Source organism: Stegostoma tigrinum, chromosome 5, assembly GCF_030684315.1.
Source record: "Stegostoma tigrinum isolate sSteTig4 chromosome 5, sSteTig4.hap1, whole genome shotgun sequence".
NCBI lineage: Eukaryota > Metazoa > Chordata > Chondrichthyes > Orectolobiformes > Stegostomatidae > Stegostoma > Stegostoma tigrinum.
The window spans coordinates 1238777-1253144 of NC_081358.1; the positions used below are offsets into that span (position 1 = coordinate 1238777).

A 14368-nucleotide genomic window follows, 5' to 3' on the forward strand; every position below is an offset into this window, starting at 1 on the left:
CCGCATCCATCAGGAAGGACGTGAGCCTGAAGGGCGTGACTATCCCAGGCAGCGGAGGCCTTCAGGTCAAGACCTCCCTGTACATGGACGATGTCACCGTCTTCTGCACCGATCGTCGGTTGGTGAGTTGGCTGTTGGACATCTGCGGCCAGTTTGAACTGGCCTTGGGTGCCAAAAGTCAATCAGAGTAAGAGTGAGGTCATGTTCTTCGGGAACTGGGATGACTGCTCCTTCATCCCCTTCACCGTCAGGACAGACTACCTGAAGGTGCTGGGTGTTTGGTTTGGTGGAGCTGTGGTGTGCACTAAGACTTGGGAGGAGCGTATCACCAAATTGAAGCAGAAGCTGGGCAGGTGGATGCTCCGGTCCCCCTCCATCGTGGGTAAGAACCTGGTTGTCAGGTGCGAGGGGCTTTCGGTACTGTTGTATGTGGCGCAGGCCTGGCCTATTCCCTGGACCTGCGGCACTGTGGTCACCTGGGCCATCTTCCACTTCATTTGGGGGTTGAGGATGGACTGGGTCCACAGGGCCACCATGTACAAAGACCTGGGAAATGGGGGGAAAGGGCGTACCGAACGCCACCTTCACCCTGACGGCTACCTTTGTGTGCGGCTGCATCAAGCTGTGCGTAGATCCTCAGTACGCAAACACCAAGTGTCACTACTTACTGAGGTTCTACCTGTCCCCGGTGTTGCGAAGGATGGGCCTGGCCTCATTGCCGCGGAACGCTCTGAGTAGTTGGACCGTTCCGTACCACCTGTCCTTCGTGGAGAAATTTTTGAAAGGAAACACCTTTGACCACAAAGCCGTCAGGCAGTGGTCAGCACGTAGTATCCTCGAGACCCTTCGGGAAAAGGAGAGGGTGGATCCCGTCGTGTGGTTCCCCACGCAGACTGCCAAAGTCGTTTGGCAGAATGCCTCATCGCCAGAACTTTCAAACAAGCACAAGGACATTGCTTGGCTGGCGGTGAGAGGGGGTCTGCCAGTGAGATCCTTTATGCATGCCCGGAATCTCTGCGTCACCGCACGCTGCCCTCGAGGTGGCTGCGGGGGGGGACGAGACTGTCGATCACCTCCTTCTGGAGTGTGCCTATGCGCAGGAGGTCTGGAGGGGGATGCAGTGGTATTTGTCGAGGTTCGTCCCAAGCAGCTCCGTGACGCGGGACTCCATGCTATACGGGCTGTTTTCCGGGATGCACACCGAGACCAACATCAACTGCGCCTGGAGGACCATCAATGCGGTGAAAGACGCTCTTTGGTCTGCCCGCAACTTGCTGGTCTGCCAGCTGAAAGAACTGACCCCGAGTGAGTGTTGCAGACTGGCGCACTCCAAGGTCCAGGACTACGTGCTGAGGGACTCGCTAAAGCCTGGGGCAGCCGCCGCCAAGGTGCGGTGGGGAAAGACCACGGTATGAAACCCCTCGTCCAGAATAGAAAAAAGGGCCCTATCTGGTAACTGGGCCCAGCTGGTGCCTTCCCCAACTGGTCAGGGGGCCAACTGGGACTGTGCGGGGTGACGACTGCCGGGGTGTTTTCTTTGCTTTGTTTTTTTTTCTTCTTTGTTTGTTTTTTTCCTTTAGTTGGTGTATGTACCCCCGGGTAACCCGGAGCAGCTTGCATGACTGGGTAGGTGTATAAATGTTTTATTTTTTGTACATCTTATGAATAAAGTATATTTTTTCAAATAAAAAAAAAGGTGACGAAACATCTGAAAACGAGCCTTCCAGCTCAGCGAGCAAACTCACATCCAGAACCTCAATCTGAGCTACAAATCTTCTCAAAACTCGCTAACTTCCCATTGTGTCCTGATTGGCTTCTTGAGTCAATTATCCATGGGCTTATTTGCTTCATTGTGGTCTATTTTATTACTTTTATGACTCTGAGCTAAAATAGCAGCATATTTCATGATATTTTCCATGCCTATTTGTTCAAGTGGGGTTCATGCTGCAATGTTCTCTTGGTTGATACTCTGACTCATTTTCACATTTTTTGCTTAATTTATAGAAGTCCCTCATTTAATGAAGCACTGATCATCATTTCTCTTTTAAAGGCCAACTTCCAAACAATTTTCTCTGTGGTGGTGTTGTGTGGAATGACCTTCTTAACTTTTAGAGTAGATGGTACAGTAAGAAAGTTATTCGTAAACACTAAACTATATGAACTGACAAAGAAGATTGCAAAGTACGGCTACAAATTACTAAAAATAGTAAAAGTTAGAATGTTTAAAGGGCGAGGTGTGAGCTTCTGCTGTTCAGTCATCACACTGCACACTGTCACCAAATTAATTCTAACACAGAGCCAAATGTAATTGATTCTACACTGAAACACTGCAAATTAAAATAAAGTGAATGTAGAACACAGATGCTATATTTGTTTAAGATAACAAGGTGTAGAGCTGGATGAACACAGCAGGCCAGGCAGCATCAGAGGAGCAGGAAGGCTGACATTTTGGGTCTGGAAGTGATAATGGGAACTGCAGATGCTGGAGAATCCAAGATAATAAAATGTGAGGCTGGATGAACACAGCAGGGCAAGCAGCATCTCAGGAGCACAAAAGCTGACGTCTCGGGCCTAGGCCCTTCATCAGAGACTAGGCCCAAAACATCAGCTTTTGTGCTCCTGAGATGCTGCTGGGCCTGCTGTGTTCATCCAGCCTCACACTTTGTTATCTTTGTTTTGGGCCTGGACCCTTCTTCAGAAATGGGGGAGGGACAGGGCACTCTGAAATAAATAGAGAGTGGGGAGGCAATGAGAGAAGGTGGATAAGATAACAAGTAGGCGGAGAGAAGAGGGACAGATCAAGGAGGCAGGGACTAGCTGGGCTGGTTTGGGGATGCAGTGGGGGAAGGGGAGATTTTGAAGCTGGTGAAGTCCACATTGATGCCATTGAGCTGCAGGGTTCCCAAGCGGAATATGAGTTGCTGTTCCTGCAACCTTCGGGTGGCATCATTGTGGCACTGCAGGAGGCCCATGATGGACATGTCGTCTAAGGAATGGGAGGGGGAGTTGAAGTGGCCACTGTGGAGGGGAAATTGTAGTCTTTGAAAAATGTGGATATCTGGGATGTCCGGGAGCGGAACGCCTCATCTTGGGAGCAGATGAGGTGGAGGCAAAGGAGCTGGGAATAGGGGATGGCATTCTTGCAGGAAGAAAATGCCCTCGACTACATCTCTCATGTTCCTCTCAGCTCTGCTGTCACACCACCTTCCTGCAAAAACTACAAAGACAGAATTCCCCTAGTCCTCACATATAACCTCATCAACCTTCAGATTCAACACATCATCCTCCGCCACTTCCACCACCTATTATCTGACCCCACTGCCAAGGATATATTTCCCTCCCCACCCTTCCCTGCTTTCCGGAGGGACCACTCTCTCCGTGACTCCCTCGTCTGCTCCACACTCCCCACCACCCCCGGCACTTTTCCCTGCAACCACAGGTTGCGCTACACCTGCCCCTACATCTTCCCTACCTCACCTCCATCCCAGGCTCCAAGTAAACCTTCCACATTAAACAGATGTTCACCTGCACATCTGCTAATGTGGTACATTGTATCCACTGTTCCTGATGTGACCTCCTCTACATCGGGGAAACCAAGCAGAGGCTTGGAGTCTGCTTTGTGGAACACCTATACTCGAGTCGTGACAAATGACTGCACCTCCTAGTCGCGAACCACTTCAACTCCCCCTCCCATTCCTTAGACGACATGTCCATCCTGTGCCTCCTGCAGTGCTACAAAGATGCCACCCAAAGGCTGCAGGAACAGCAACTCATATTCCGCTTGGGAACCCTGCAGCCCAATGGTATCAATGTGGACTTCACCAGTTTCAAAATCTCCCCTCACCCCACCACATCCCAAAACCAGCCCATCCCGTCCCCACCTCCTTGGCCTGTCTGTCTTGTCACCCACTTATCTGCTCCTCCCACCTCACTGACCAGCCTCCACCCCCACTTCCTGCTGACTAGCCTCATCCCCACCTCCTTGGCCTGTCTGTCTTCCCTCCCACCTATCCACCCCGCCCTCCTCATTTACCAACCCCTATCCGAACTCCCTACCTACACTCGCCTTTACAGGCTTCATTCTGGCCTTCTTGACATGTCCTCCTTCTCTCCACCTATCTGCTCCTCTATGCACCTACCATTGTCTTACCCTCTCTCTATTTATTTCAGAGCCCCCTTCCCCTCCCTCATTTCTCAAGAAGGGTCCAGACCGGAAACGTCAGCTTTCCTGCTCCCCTGATGCTGCCTGGCCTGATGTGTTCATGAAGCTCCACACTTTGTGATCTCAGACTCCAACATCATCATTTCCTACTCTCTCTGCTATACTTGTTTCCTTCCTTTCTGCAATAAAACTTCACTGAGCTTTCTTTTATTGAGAACACCTAAAATTTTAATAAGCTTTTAACACCAATGTATTTAACAAGTTGAGAAAATGTAAGTTAATTCAGTCTTAAAGCTTGAAACTTCTTGCAATGTAATTCTGTGAAAAGCCATGCTGTGTTTCTTTGTAAGTGAAGCTAAACAGAGTTGCATGATATAAAGATCTAATGTCTACATTGTTTACTGTTGAGCAGAGTAATGTGTTAGGTTAATTGATTAATACACTTGCATAATTATAAGTAAACTAAGCTGTGAAACGTCAATCTACCCACCATTAAACTAATATCTGATTACCAAAAACTACAATAGGATCATGTATACAGGTCTAATGTTATTAAGGATTACTGTAATGGATAATTATCCTTGATCCAGTAATTAAACATTTTTTATTGCCCTTATTTCACAACATGCCTGTACTAGTTACCAAATTAGTTGACTCCTCTTATGTAACACCTAATGCATTATTCAAAAAGAAAATGTTAGAAACACTCAGCAGATCCAGCAGAGTCAATGGCACAGGAAACAGAACATTTCCATTTAATCGCTTTGTATCATAATTAGAAAATATCAGACAAGTAGACGTCTTGAATAAGTGTACAGGGAGGGAATGTTGGTGAAGAAAGGCTAAAAGATTTCTTTTATACTACTGTGAATGGTAGGAGAGATTAACCGATACAAATAGGAGGAAAACCTATTTGAAATCTATATTTGTGATACAGATTAACCAGCACAGTATCTCAGTGTTTAGTACTTCTGCCTCACAGCAGGAGGGACTTAGATTTGATTTCATTCCTATACATTCTCCCTGTGTCTGTGTGCATTTCCTCCACGTACTCTGGTTTCTTCCCATAGTCCAAAATTGTTCAGGTTAAGTGAATTGGCCATGGGAAATTGCCCATAATGTCCAGAGATAATGGGAACAGCAGATGCTGTTATAACAAACAAAATAACAAACTGTGGAGCTGGATGAACACAGCAGGCCAAGCAGCATCTTAGATGAACACAGCAGATGCTGCTTGGCCTGCTCCTGCCATCCACCTCCACACTTTGTTATGTCCAAAGATATGCAGGCTCAGTGGATTAGCTATGGGAAATGCAGGTTATAGGTATAGGGTAGGGGGGAAAGGTGGGTCTGGGTGGGATGATCTTCAGAGGGTTGGTGTGTTCTTAATGGGCTGAATGGCCTGCTTCCACCCCGTAGAATAGATCCATAGAATTGCTAACTATTTCCTGAAAAATTCAATAATAAATAAGAATTTTCATTTATATAGCACATTTCATAACCTCAATTTGACCTTAAAATTTTCCAAACTTCTTTAGGACGAGGAAATATATTTGAAGTGTTGTCAGTGTTGTGTGGAGGGAAAACAGTGACTAATTTGTGTACAACATGCTCCTACAAACCACATTATGATAATGAACAATGTCTGGTTTAGGGAATTTGGTCAAGTGATACATTCTGGCCAGGGCACAAGGGGAATTATCCAGCTTTTATTTGAAATAGCACCATTGGATGCTTTATGTTCACCAGAGAAGGGGCTCTGTTTTAACACATTTAATGATAGCGGAGGTCTTGACATTTAGACAGATCACAAGTTAAGTGATCGGGTTAAAAAGATGAGAGGCAGCATTGAGTGGATGGACCAAACTGCTGCAAATAGCTTGATTGGAGTATCGCAGAATCACTGACTGGGCTAGTATTTATTGCCCATTCTTAACTAACCTTCACTAAGTATGTGATCTAAATGATGAGGGTTTCACAACTCCAAAATGCAGAGAGATCTTGTTGCCCAAGAGCATGAATCACAGGAGGAACTTCTTTACCCAAAGGGTTGTGAATCAGTGGAATTCCCTGCCTAGTGAAATAGTTGGGAATACCTCACTGAATGCATTTAAAGCAAAGATAGATACATTTTTAAACAGTAAAGGAAATAAGGGTTATGATGAGTGGGAGGGCGAGCAGAGCTGAGTCCACAAAAAGACCAGCCGTGATCTTATTGATTGATAGAGCAGGCTTGACAGCCCAGATGGCACAGTCCTGCTCCTATTCATAATCTTCTTATGTATTTTTTACTGCTAGGAACATTAAATGCCAGAGCAAGGTGGTAATGCTTCAGTTTTCCAGGACATTGTTTAGACCACATCTGCAGTGCTGTGTACTGTACTGATCACTGTACTTAAAGAAGGATGTTAATTCTTCAGAAGCAATTCATACAACAGTGACTGGATTTCTACTTGGAATGAGTGGATTGTCTAATGAGGAAACGCTAGATAAGCGAGGTCAACATCGTTTGGCATTCAGAAGAGTTAGAGGTGACTTAGTTGAAACATAGAAGATCCTGAGGAGACTGAACAGGTGGCTGTGGAAAGGAAATTTCCTTTTCTGGTACGTTCTAGAACAAGGGGTCATAACTTTAAAAATAAGGAGGCGGCCATGTCAAACAGCGAGGGGGCATGTTTTTTCCTTGACAGTCTTTGCAATTTCAAATCCTCAAGAGGCAGTGGATGCAAATCTTCAAATATTTTACGGCAGATGTAAGTATATTCTTGTTTACCAAGTGAAGGAAACATCGTCAGGGATACACGTAATGTAGAGAGGAGGTTAACATCAGGTCAGCGATGATCCTTCTGGAATGGTGGAGCGGGCTGAAAGGACCAGATGACCTACTCTTGTTACTGGTTTATGTGTTGGAGTTTGGTGGTGAGCAGTTTTTCTCTATGAAGGAAGGCGGGGCAGATTCCGCTTTCTATACCTTTAGCAACTCTTGCTTCTGGTTTCAGTTGACTCTATGCCAAGTCCGCAACTACATAGAGACCCTGAGCAACGTTTCTATGTTTTGGTATCGACCTATAAGTCGTGCAGGGGGCAAAAGGAAGTATCACATTTGCGGAAGAATTTTTGAAAAGGGAGGTTTGCGAGTGAGGCATGATGAAACCTTAGCATTCAAAACGCAAGTAAACAGACAGAATTTCAGAAAGTACTGTAGTAACGTTTGCATGGTTAAGATTTTGAAGTGGTTTCCATGGGGTCGAATGCTAAGCTGAGGTAAATAGAGCAAGGGGCAGGAGGGTCAAGTTCAGGTTTCCAGGTTCCGCGCCTCTCACACTGATGTTTATGCCAAGCTGTTCCTAGTGACGACAGTGTGGGTGACTTGAAATATTCACGGGGATCATTTCACATTGGGAACGGAGGCGAAAGGAAAGGAGGGTTTGACTGAAGCTGGTACCTGGGTAAAGGTAAGGGGCATTGAGTGACGCAGGAGATTCAAACATCTACTCCACAATGTCTCACTCTCTAGTTCAAATTTTATTGTCTCCTATATCGGAGTGAATCAACGTGCAATTTGCTATACGCTGGATCGGGAGTTCAAAGCGGGATGGGTTAAAATCAGAGACAGTAGGAACTGCAGATGCTGGAAATCTGAGATAACAAGGTGTGGAAAGCTGGATGAAGCAGGCCAAGCAGCATCAGAGGAGCAGGAAAGATGACGTTTTGTGCCTAGACCCATCTTCAGAAAATGTGTTCATCCAGCTCTGCACCTGGTTATCACGGGTTCAAACCAGCCTGATTGCTGTTTGTTGGCTATTGGGTTTGTGCAGTTTCTTTTTAATTTTCATGGTCTTCCTCAGCTCTGTCTCAGAACAAGCCTTATTTAGTAAATTGATTTGCCAGAAAGTAATTTGCGATAACAAAAGGAGAAAAGCAAATCAAAAATTGTGTACAATAACATCCAGCTGGAACAAATCCTGCCCGATATGTCATAAGGTGTCGACCAGATAGATCGGGAATGATTATAAGAACATGTATATTGACCGAATCCAGTGTAGCGTACTATAATGTTTGATTCAGTAAATCTGGGTCTGTGTATGTTTACATACAGATTAAGTAAATCAACAGCGGGATGTTATGGTTGATATTCAATTCCCTAACTCCCTCTGTCCCACTCTGATCTGACGGTCTGCTCTCATGACTCCACACTAAACAACATCAAACTCCTTGAACAGTCCTTGATGATGTTCGCATTACGGAAACTAACATCAGTGTAAGTATCAGACTGCGATTTAAACCCCTTTTCCAACACCTATCCGCTCATTTGATACTTTAACCATTCAGTAAACAGGGAATAGTCTGGCGACGCCGCATCGGATACTTTATCGATTCATTATGGTTCATCCCTCCTGTTTCATCTTGGGACATGGAGCACTTGATCTCTGATCTCTCAAACAGCTACACTAATCCTGCTTCTGACTGAACCTGAGCGCCACCACCTTCAGATTCAAGCTTGATGCAGCACTTTGGTCACTGAAAGCTGGTGCTGATTAACTCCTTCCAGCTATAGCATGATCAATTACATCATTGCATTTAGGTTGGCCATAAAGGAAGATGGGTGCTGATTGGTATTACTTCTCATAGTCTCCTGATTGGTTTCTTGACTCAATTACCCATGGGCTCATTTGCTTCATTATGGTCTATTTTGTTACTTTTATGACTGAGCTAAATTAACAGGATATTTCCTCCCATAATTCTGCATGATTTTTCCTTTAGTTATCTGATGCCCTCTCGAATGCTTCAATTGAACTAGCTCCAACCACACTTCCAGGCAGTACAATCCTGTACCTAAATATTTGCTCAGTGTAAAAACTTTTTCTCACCTCGTAATTGTATTTTTTTTGCAAACAAAACACTAAAACTGTGCCCTTTGGTCCTCAGTCCTTTAGCAAGCAGGGACAGTGACTGCCCATCTATTCTATCTAGATTCCTAATGGTTTTGAAAATGTCTTTCAAATCTTCCCTCAGTTTTCTCTTATTCAAGGTAAACATGTTCCAATATCTTCAATACAACTTCAAGATGAGTGTTTCAGCCTGGAATCATTCTTATAAACCTCTGCTGCATTCTCTTAATTTATTCACATAAAAAAGGAAGGGACAGACCAAGAAATTACAGAGCAGCCAATGTAATCTTGCCGTTGGGGAAATTATGAGAAATAATTCTGTAGGGCTGCGTTTGGAATGCACATGGATTAATCAGGGCTAGTCAGCATGAATTAAGGGAAGATTATGTTTGACAAATTTGTAACCAGGATTGTTGATGAGGGTAATTCATTTGATGTTGTCTTTAGTGGATGGACTTCAGTTAGATTTTTAACAGGGTCATTTATGGCAGGCCAGTCAAGAAAACAAGAGCCTGAGAGATTTTAGGCAAAACAGCATATTGCATCTAAAACAGGCTGAGAAACAGAAAGCAGAGAGTGATGGTACAGGGATGTTTCTGTGACAAGAATTCTATTTCCAGTGGGGTTCTGTGGGGCTTGGTGCTGGAACCAGGGCTTTTTATAGTTCATGTTAATGATTTGGGCTTAAATATAAGGGTATGATGAAGAAGTTTATGATGACATGAAAATTGGAAGAGCAGTAAATAGTGAGGAAGATAGCTGTAAAGTGCAGGAGGACATCAATGGACTGATCGTCTGGACAGAACAGCAGCAAATGAAATTCAACTCAGAAGTGAGAGCTCAGGAAAAGCCTTGCATTATGAATCCTGCCATTAACTCTGCATTCAAATTCTACCTTACAAAATGAATCATTTCACACTTTTCTAGGTTGAATTCCATCTGCCACTTCTTTGCCCAGCTCTGCATCCCGTCAATGTCCCATTGCAACCTACAACAGTCCTCGACACTGTACAACTCCACCAACCTTCATGTCATCAGCAAGCTTATTAACCCAACCTTCCACTTCCTCATCCAAGTCGTTTATAAAGATCACAAAGAGGAGGGGGTCCCAGAACAGATCCCTGCTGATCACCACCGGTCACCGAGCTCCAGGCTGAATACTTTCCATCTACTACCACCCTCTGTCTTCTATTGAACAGCCAATTTTGTATTCTGACAGCCAAATTTCCCTCAATCCCATGCCTCCTTACTTTCTGAATGAGCCTACTATGTGGAACCTTATCAAATGTCTTGCTAAAATCCATATACACCACATCCACTGCTCTACCTTCATCGACGTGTTTTGTCACAGCCTCAAAGAATTCAGTAAGGCTTGTGAGGCATGACCTGCCCCTCACAAAGCCATGCTGGCTGTTTCTAATCAAACTGTGATTTTCCAAATAATCATAAACACTATCTCTTAGAATACTTTCCAATAATTTGCCCACCAAGAGGTAAGATTTACTAGTCTGTAATTTCCAGGATTATCCCTATTCCCTTTCCTGAACAAGGGAACGACATTTGCCACCCTTCAATTTTCTGGCACTACTCCAGTAGATAGTGTTGATGCAAAGATCATTGCCAAAGGGGCAACAATCTCCTCCCTCGCTTCCCATAAAACCTTTGGTATATCCTGTCTGGCCCAGAGGACTTATCTATGCTCACGTTTTTCAAAATTCCTAGCACAATCTCCTTCCTAACATCACCCTGTTCGAACATATCTGCCTGTTTCATGCTGTCCTCACAAATGTCAATGTCCGACTCACTGGTGAATATTGAAGCAATGTATTCATTAAAGACCTCCTCTACCTCCTCTGACTTTGTACACAAATTCCCTCCACTGTCCCTGATTGTCCCTACCCTCACTCTGGCCGTCCTCTTGTTCCTCACATAAGTATAGAAAGCCTTGGGTTTTCCTTGATCCTACCTGCCAAGGTTTTCTCAAGAGCACTGAGGGTGTGCTAAAACTGTATAAAATGCTAAATAGCCCACAACTGGAGTATTCTTGTGTCGTTCTAGTTGTGGCATTTCAAGAAGGATGTGATTCCGCTAGAGATGGTGCACATGAGATTTACCAGAACACTGCCTAGACAGGAGAGTCTGGGCAATGGGGGAAGGTTTGATAGTTTTGGGTTGTTTTCCATGGAGCAGCAAAGGTTGACTCGGGACCTGATGGAGATGTATTAGGGGAGCCCCCAATTTACAAATGTCTGACATGACTGCTTGAACATATAAATACAATCCCACATAGAAAGTTATTATGAAGACCTGACATGAAAGTGATTACTGTATTTCTGCATAGCTGTTTTATATTGTCCCATATTGTGTTCTAAACTTGTGTAAAAATCAACTTGCAAAGCAGTGCTCTTGAGAAAACCTTGGCAGGTAGGATCAAGGACTGCAACCCAGGGACTGTCTATATAAGAGCATGGGGGCAGAGATAAGGTGCATAGAAAGGCGCATGTTCCATCAAAAGACAAGTTAATAATCAGGAGGCCTGGATGTAAACTAAAATGTAGAAGGCCTAAGAAGAGTGTTGAGAAGCATGTTTTTCACCCAGAAGGTGTTAGGAGTCTGGGAGTCATTGTTTGAAAGGGTGATTGAACCAGAACACTCATAACATTTAAGTAATGTTTAGATATTCACTTACGTTGCCATAGCCTACAGGGTTGTGGGCCAGGTGCTGGAAAATTGGATTATTGTAGTCAAATCTTTGTTGAATGGTATGGACATAATGGGACAAATGCCTTTTATTGTGCTGTAAATGCCTGTAAGTATATGAGAGATGTGGGACCCAGAACAGAACACTGTTATTAAAGTCCAACTTACAAATGCACATTCTTATAAGTGTGATCCCATATATGATTTTAATTATATAAGATCCAACATACAAACATTTCCTATTCTTACGACAGCTGCTTTCTATTGTCCTGCATTGTGCTCCAACCTACAAACAAATTGACTTGTAAACAGACTCCAGAACAAAACAGTTTCCAATCTGGGATTTACCTGTACATAATACTCCAGGTGAGGTCTAACCAATGGCCTACTTAATTTCAGCATTACCTCCCTGCTTTGTAATCTATGCTCCTAATAATTTAGCCTAAAATACGATGTGCTTTTTTCAACAGTTCTCTTTACCATCCTGCCACCTTTTATTGTTTGTGTGTGTATATACTCAGGTCTTTTTGCTCCTGTGCAAATTTTAGAAAAGTAGCCGTTATTTTGTACTGTCTCTCCAGGTTCCTTGTACCAAAACATGTCACCTCACACATTTCCGTATTGAACTTCATCTCTCACCCATCTACCCATTCTACTGATGTGTCAGTGTCACTGTCCTCCTCCTAGTTTACAATTCTTCCAAGTTTTGTGTCAGCCACAAATGTTGAAATTGTTGCCTGCAGGCCAAGTTCTATATCATTTATAGAAATTAGGAAAAGCAAAGATTCCAATATCGACCCTGGGGAATTCAACTACAAGCTTTCTTTCAGCCCAAAAAATACCCTATAACAATTACTTCTAGTTTTCTATGCCTTAGCTGAATTCAGATCCACATTGTCCAGTCCCTTTTAGTCCATGACCTGTAACCTTGCTCAAAAATCTTTTGTGTTGCATTATAACTAATGCCTTTTAGAAGTCCATGTACACTACATCAACTGTCTTGTCCTCATTAATCCTCTCTGTTAACTCTTCGAAAAATTCCAGCATACTGTTTCAATATGACTTTTTCTTTAACAAATTCAGAACAAACACAAGAAATTATTTTTATGTGACCCTTGAATTAAAAACTACTTATTACACTAATAATTTAAAGCCATCCATCTCTGGAATGATAAAGTAACAGAAAACATGCAGTAGATCTATCAATATTTAGAGAAAGAAACCAGTTTTACATTTCAGATTGATGAGGTTTGATTAGTTCTGGAGGTTTAACAGGTTAATAGAAAGTACAAGGCTTTTGGGAAAAAGGGGATGGCAAATGGTGAAATGTTTTATATAAAGTGGAAGGAGGCAATCATTCAAAGACAGTGTTGTGTGTAATCTATGAGCACGTAGCCTGATGTACTCTCTCTCCTCCCAACAGACAGATACCAAGGGAGGAACTAGAGCCGTGGGATAACATGAAGGGCCAGTCAGTGCAATGGAGCGTGGCCATTGTTCTGAGTCTCTGGTCACTGGCCAATGCAGGTAATTGCAGATCAGCTCAAAACAGCCAAGTGTGAGCACAAATTACTGCCTATATTTAGCAAGTGGATTGCTGGTTTTCTAAATCATTTATGTTAACCTGCATTTTATCAAAATATTCAATCTGAATTTGAATAAATTTAAGTGACAGTTAGACGACTGATCCATCAATCTAGCTACTCTCTCTTCAATAACAATTGACCTGTTAGATAAGATTCCCTACAGTGTGGAAACAGGCCCTTTGGCCCAACGAGTCCACACCGCCCCTTGCAGCATCCCACCCAGACCCATCCCCTATAACCCACACACCCCTGAACACTACGGACAATTTAGCATGGCCAATCCACCCAGCCTGCACATCTTTGGACTGTGGGAGGAAACCGGAGCACCCAGAGGAAACCCACGCAGACATGGGGAGAAATGTGCAAACTCCACACAGACAGTCGCCCGAGGCTGGAATTGAACCCAGGTCCCTGACGCTGTGAGGCTGCAGTGCTAACCAGTGAGCGACCGGGCCGTCAGTCTGACTACTATCTCTCTGCTTCTGTAGTATCCACCTACATTAACTTGCTGTCGAGTTACTTGTTTGTTTAATTGTTGATATGTGGATTCCCATGAAATTTATACATTTATTTATTTCCTAGTGCCACAAAGTGCTCCCATTGTTTTGGATATCACTCCTTACCACGGCAGCATCAATGGAGCAACCAGGCTGACAATTAAAGGACACGGTAAGGAAGATTCCTCTGCCTGCTCAATGATCCTCTGTCTTGCTACTTCTAATGTATTTCGGCTGTCTACACAGGTTTTTTGGGAGAAAGGCCATTTGATTACACAGGAGGAAGTGGAGAACTAGGCAACAAGGTGCAACTCCTTTCGGAATCCAGGTCCATCCCCTGTGATGTAGAGAAAGATTTCAGCCACAGCACACAGATTATTTGCTACACCAGGTAAATATCTTCAAACTCTCTATGCAGGATTATGCTGCAGTTCATAAGGAATTGGATTACAAAAGATTAGATAACTTAAAAAAACAGCAAGAGAGGAAGGATTGACTTTAATTCACGGGATCTGGGCATCACTGGCAATG

General features: G+C 43.8%; 1 protein-coding gene across 5 annotated transcripts in view; it reads left to right on the top strand.

Annotated features, from left to right (window-relative positions):
* Positions 1-6666: 6666 nt before the first annotated feature.
* pkhd1l1.1 (PKHD1 like 1, tandem duplicate 1) overlaps positions 6667-14368 on the top strand; it is a 267609-nt gene continuing 259907 nt past the window's right edge. For 2 of the 5 annotated variants that reach the window (XM_059645760.1, XM_059645761.1), the window contains exons 1-4: positions 6808-6915; positions 13178-13281; positions 13923-14009; positions 14084-14228. In XM_059645760.1, the coding sequence (XP_059501743.1) occupies positions 6815-6915; positions 13178-13281; positions 13923-14009; positions 14084-14228 (437 nt within the window). In that variant the 5' untranslated portion in view covers positions 6808-6814. Of the gene's footprint in view, positions 6767-6807; positions 6916-7015; positions 7082-7509; positions 7618-13177; positions 13282-13922; positions 14010-14083; positions 14229-14368 lie in introns of those variants that run through there. The other 3 variants (XM_059645764.1, XM_059645763.1, XM_059645762.1) reach the window with 3 other exon arrangements.